The sequence below is a fragment of the Rhinopithecus bieti genome, unplaced genomic scaffold (genome assembly GCF_001698545.2).
Source record: "Rhinopithecus bieti isolate Rb0 unplaced genomic scaffold, ASM169854v2 scaffold_5478, whole genome shotgun sequence".
In the NCBI taxonomy this organism is placed as follows: Eukaryota; Metazoa; Chordata; class Mammalia; order Primates; family Cercopithecidae; genus Rhinopithecus; species Rhinopithecus bieti.
This window is the reverse complement of record NW_016805008.1, coordinates 2,120,426-2,125,174: the sequence shown is the minus strand read 5'-3', so window position 1 is coordinate 2,125,174 and position 4,749 is coordinate 2,120,426. Positions and strand designations below refer to the sequence as shown.

Below are 4,749 nucleotides of genomic sequence, written 5' to 3'. Positions count from 1 at the left end.
GGTCATTTCCCCCCCAAATTTGATGAAATCTATAAATACATATATCTAAGAAGCTCAACAAATTCCAAACACAAGACACTTGAAAAATAACCATACCTTGGCACATAATAATCAAATTAGAACCAGTAATAAGGAAAATCTTAACAACCAGAAAAATAACGTATATCATATGTAAGGACAGAGACAAGTATTATAGTAGATGTTTCATCAGAAACAAAGTGAAAAGACAGTGAAGCAGTATTTTTTAATTACTGAAAGAAACATTGTCATCTCAACCTTGCTTTTAAAAAAGTCATTAAAATTATTTAAATAAACTCTGATTTGGTTATCGGTGGGGTGCTAAGCAGACATTAAAATTATGATATATAAGTGTATTTATATATAGTTAAACACAACAGTGAAAATAAATCCACAATATATTGTTGAGTGAAAAGAAAGTTTAAGTAATGTGTACAAAAGAAACCACATTTTTGGTTAAAACAAAAGAAAACACCTGATATACATACATAAGCATGCCCAGAAAAATATTTAGAAGGGTATATAGAAAGTTTCTCCAAGTAATTATCTCTGGCTAGTAGAATTCCTAAACTCTTTTTTGATATTTGTTTGTTGTTGTAAGGAGCAGGCATTAATTTGACAATTTTCGAAACGGTAAAGCTATCTTTGGGAAAAATACTTTGTAAGAAAATTGTATTACTTTTCTTAGTAATGCATTTTAATGTTTCCTATACCTTTCAATTAGAAACTTATTTCAATTATGGCCAATTTCTCACCAATTGCCCATTGGTGAGAAAGGAGAATTAAAACAAAACTCATGGGCTTTTATTTTCTTCTAACTTGTTCCAGAATACATTCATGTTTAAATTTTTAAAAAATTTCCCTAAGTATTAGATATTATGAATTTGTAATTTTGTTATCAGGCTCAATTTTCAAGTTGGATTTTATTAAGTTTTAGTATATGTGCTGCCGAAGTGGGCACATTAATTTTTTACATTTTAGTAGTAAAGCATTTTTTAAGTTATTTGAAATACTGATTTTCGCAGCATTACATTTGGCATGCATAAGTGTAAGCTCTGAATAAGAGGTAAGCCACCATCTCACCAACAAATGATCAGGTCATCACCCTGCCGCCAAGTCCTTCTGTGTCCTCTGAGGATCTTGTTTTCTTAGCAACCATCTTCAATAGGAGCCAAATCATTGAGCTAGCTCATGGCCCAGCTAGTTTATAGGTTCTCTCTTAGCACGGATCAATCCAAACAGTCTGATGGGATCATCGTGAATGTTTTCCTCTACTGCCTGACTTTCTGGGGAGAAACTGTCTACTAAGGTGGTCTTAGAAACGCTGGCATCTATTGCATGTAGTTGCTCATGTCCATCCTTGTCTGAGAAATGAGTATTCTGTTTCCTGGGCTTTCTGCGCTTCCCCTTAATGCTGTGATCGAGTGAGGCGTAGCACATCTGTGTTTCATTGGTTGCCTAAAAGAAAGGGATGTTAATTTTTCATTGTTAGCCTGTTCTTTAGCTTGACTTCTGGAAATTTCTACGGTGAATGAAAACCAAGTAACTTGTTTTCTAGGCCTCACCTACCTTGTTTTGCCAAATTTATCAGTACAAAAAACAAAACAAAACAAAACAAATAAAAAAGAAAACTATAGTCAGTCAACATATTGAGTTGAAAAGTGCTTAGATGAAACTTTTCCTAGATTTTATTTCTTTCTTATACTCTAACTGTACATGAACATTTTAGGTTGATTCTTACCTGCCTCTACCTCCACCTCCACCTAAGGTAGTTCTGGCTCTGTGTTGCTCTTACCAAGTAACAATAGTCCAGTTTATTAAAGTAGGAATACGCATGATAGGAAGGAGTTTACCAAATCACAAGGTCTACTTTACATGTACCTAACAATTGGTCATTTAATGGTACATAAAAGTCCCCAATTTTTCTACATTTTTAAGATTCAGAAGTATAAAGATAACAATATTCACTTACATGATGGATATCTGGCAAATAACTAAATTTCTTATCTTTCCCTATTATTTTCTTATCTGGCTTCCCCAGCTCCCATTTGAACTCATTTGGGTTGGTCTTGGAGATATCCATTCACATCCAAGAGGGCCCAATGGGCTTCTCTGGACTAGACCTGGGTGAATACTAAAGAAAGACAGGAAACTAGGCTATCTAGGGGAAGCAACATGCTAAAGGCAAGACCTTGAATTTGGCATTGGAAAGACTACAACTGAATCCCAGCTCTGCCATACACTGATCATGGGATCTTGGTCAGGTTTTTAAAACTATTCTGAGCCTCAATTTTCTTGCCTAGAAAATGCAAATCATCATAGTGTGGTTATGGTTAGTACATAGAGATAATGTATATGGAAGCTATAACTACTGTCCAAAAGTAAGGTAGCATTGTAATTATGAAAACTTGTAGACTAAAATTTTAAGACAGCCATTGAACAAAACACAGATTTATGTATTAAGCATTAGTCTTTAAGACTAGGCCAAAATTGTATTGATTTGCAGGGATAGAGTGAAGAAATAACATTTGGATTAACATTTCTATTGCATAAGTAAATATCTCCCCATTGGCACTTGTTTTCATGCTAAGAGTGAAACGTTTTATATTCTTTGCCAGATAGAAAAAATGGTTCTATTTATACCCCCTGCTCTGTGTGTGTGTGTGTGTGTGTGTGTGTGTGTGCATGTTTTTTGAGATGGAGTTTCGCTCGTGTTGCCCAGGCTGGAGTATAGTGGCTCACTGCAACTTTTGCCTCCCAGGTTCAAGCAATTCTCCTGCCTCAGCCTCCCGAGTAGCTGGGATTACAGGCACCGACCACCACACCCGGCTAATTTTTGTATTTTTAGTAGAGACGGAATTTCGCCATGTTGGTCAGGCTGGTCTGGAACGCTTGACCTCAGGTGATCTGCCCGCCTCGGCCTCCTAAAGTGCTGGGATTACAGGCGTGAGTCACCGCGCCGGGCCGTGTGATTTTTTTTTTTTTTTTTTTTTTCGTAAATTGTCTAGCTTTTATTCTTAAAATCCTCATTTCTGGAAAATTGTAATAGCTGGCTAACTGGATCCATGCTCTATTTTCTTCCCACTGCCATATACTGTCGTCAAGTTATTTCTAATTTAATCTCAACCTGTTTTCTTTATTTATAAGTGAAAGTATTCCAAATAATGCATGTGTGGTCAACACTTGGTCAACTTTATCAAGAGCGACAGAGTTAAAGAATGTGAGTCCTAAGAAAGGAAAACAAATTGTATGTTTAATAGTCACTGGAGACTTCCACATTGCAATGTTAGTTAAGTGCATGGGTGGAAAACACATAGCCAGGGTAAATGAATGTGTATCTATCGAAAGAAATCAAAACAATAGAGGAAGAAGCTAAGAATCAGTTTAAAAATTAGAAGGAAAAACAGTTCAAGTAAGGTTTGTTTTTTTTTTTAATATTGGAGGGATTTTCACATATTGGTAGGCAAACAGTAATGATTCATTTAAAAAATGGAAACTGGAGAAAAATTAAATAATTGAAAGTACAAGATCCTGAAATAATTAGGAGAAAGGGTCAAGATCATGAATAAGAGCATTGGCTTTGGAAAGGAGAGAGGATGCCTCTGGAGGAGGAAAAGAATGATCAGAGATTTGGACATGAAGAGAAGAGGAGCAAGCTCACACTTGTGTTTTTCAAATGCTTTAGGATTTGGGAACTCTTGTGAACTAACTTTATTACTAGGCTTTCTGATTAACTCTTCCTAGTTAATAGAAGACTGAGATACTAAAATTACAATTTCTGAACTGTACACATCATTTTCAAAGACCAAGGAGCCTATTTACATTTTTTTCCAACGAAGAAACACTTTGTCTATCAAACTTTATGCATAATATCCTAGATTTTGACCAAAGTAACAAAGTAAGTATTATAGTAGCAAACTGGGTAGTGTTTTTTTATGATAATAATCACTGTAGTGAAATGAAATTGAGCAAATACAAAGAGATTACCTCTAATTTGTGAAACTAAATTTATGAGAATAGTATAATAGAAAAGAGTAATTTTCTTGGAAATACCTTTAAATACATAATTTATAAAAGATCAGCCTTTAAAGACATTTTAAGGCTTTGTATAATTTTCACTTGAGTGAAAGCCAGATGCAGCTCAAATAAAGCTACCCTGTACAATTCACGTGTATTAAATAGTAACTTCTATTCAGAATTCTCAGTATTTTGTAACTAAAGTGCTGTGAATCTCTACACTTCAGATAATATTGTGTATTTTAACCTTATTTGAGAAGTTTTCTTTTTATTTTCATGGATTTAGCAAATCATATTATATCATGCAGGTTTTCCATATGTTTATCTAAACTATATTTTATAATTAACTAAACATTAGATGACAGATTTGGTGACTATATTTTTCCCAAACCCTACTACATCTTGGTTTCTTAGTTAAAAAATATTTGGCTGGGTGCAGTGGCTCACGCCGGTAATCCCAGCACTTTGGGAGGCCGAGGCAGGTGGATCACTGGGGTCAGGAGTTTGCGACCAGCCTGACCAACATGGTGAAACGCTGTCTCTACTAAAAATACAAAAATTAGCTGGGCATGGTGGCAGGCACCTGTAATCCCAGCTACTTGGGAGGCTGAGGCAGGAGAATCTCTTGAACCTGGGAGGCAGAGTTGCAGTGAGCTGAGACTGTGCCATTACACTCCAGCCTGGGCAACAAAGAGAAAAACTCTGTCTCAAAAA

At 35.4% G+C, this 4,749-nt stretch overlaps 1 protein-coding gene across 1 annotated transcript in view; it reads right to left on the bottom strand.

Moving 5' to 3' along the window:
• Positions 1-229: 229 nt before the first annotated feature.
• Positions 230-4,749, bottom strand: part of TRAT1 (T cell receptor associated transmembrane adaptor 1) — a 40,365-nt gene continuing 35,845 nt past the window's right edge. Inside the window, 1 exon segment of the mRNA XM_017870876.1 lies at positions 230-1,476. Within this exon segment, the coding sequence (XP_017726365.1) occupies positions 1,219-1,476 (258 nt within the window). The 3' untranslated portion in view covers positions 230-1,218.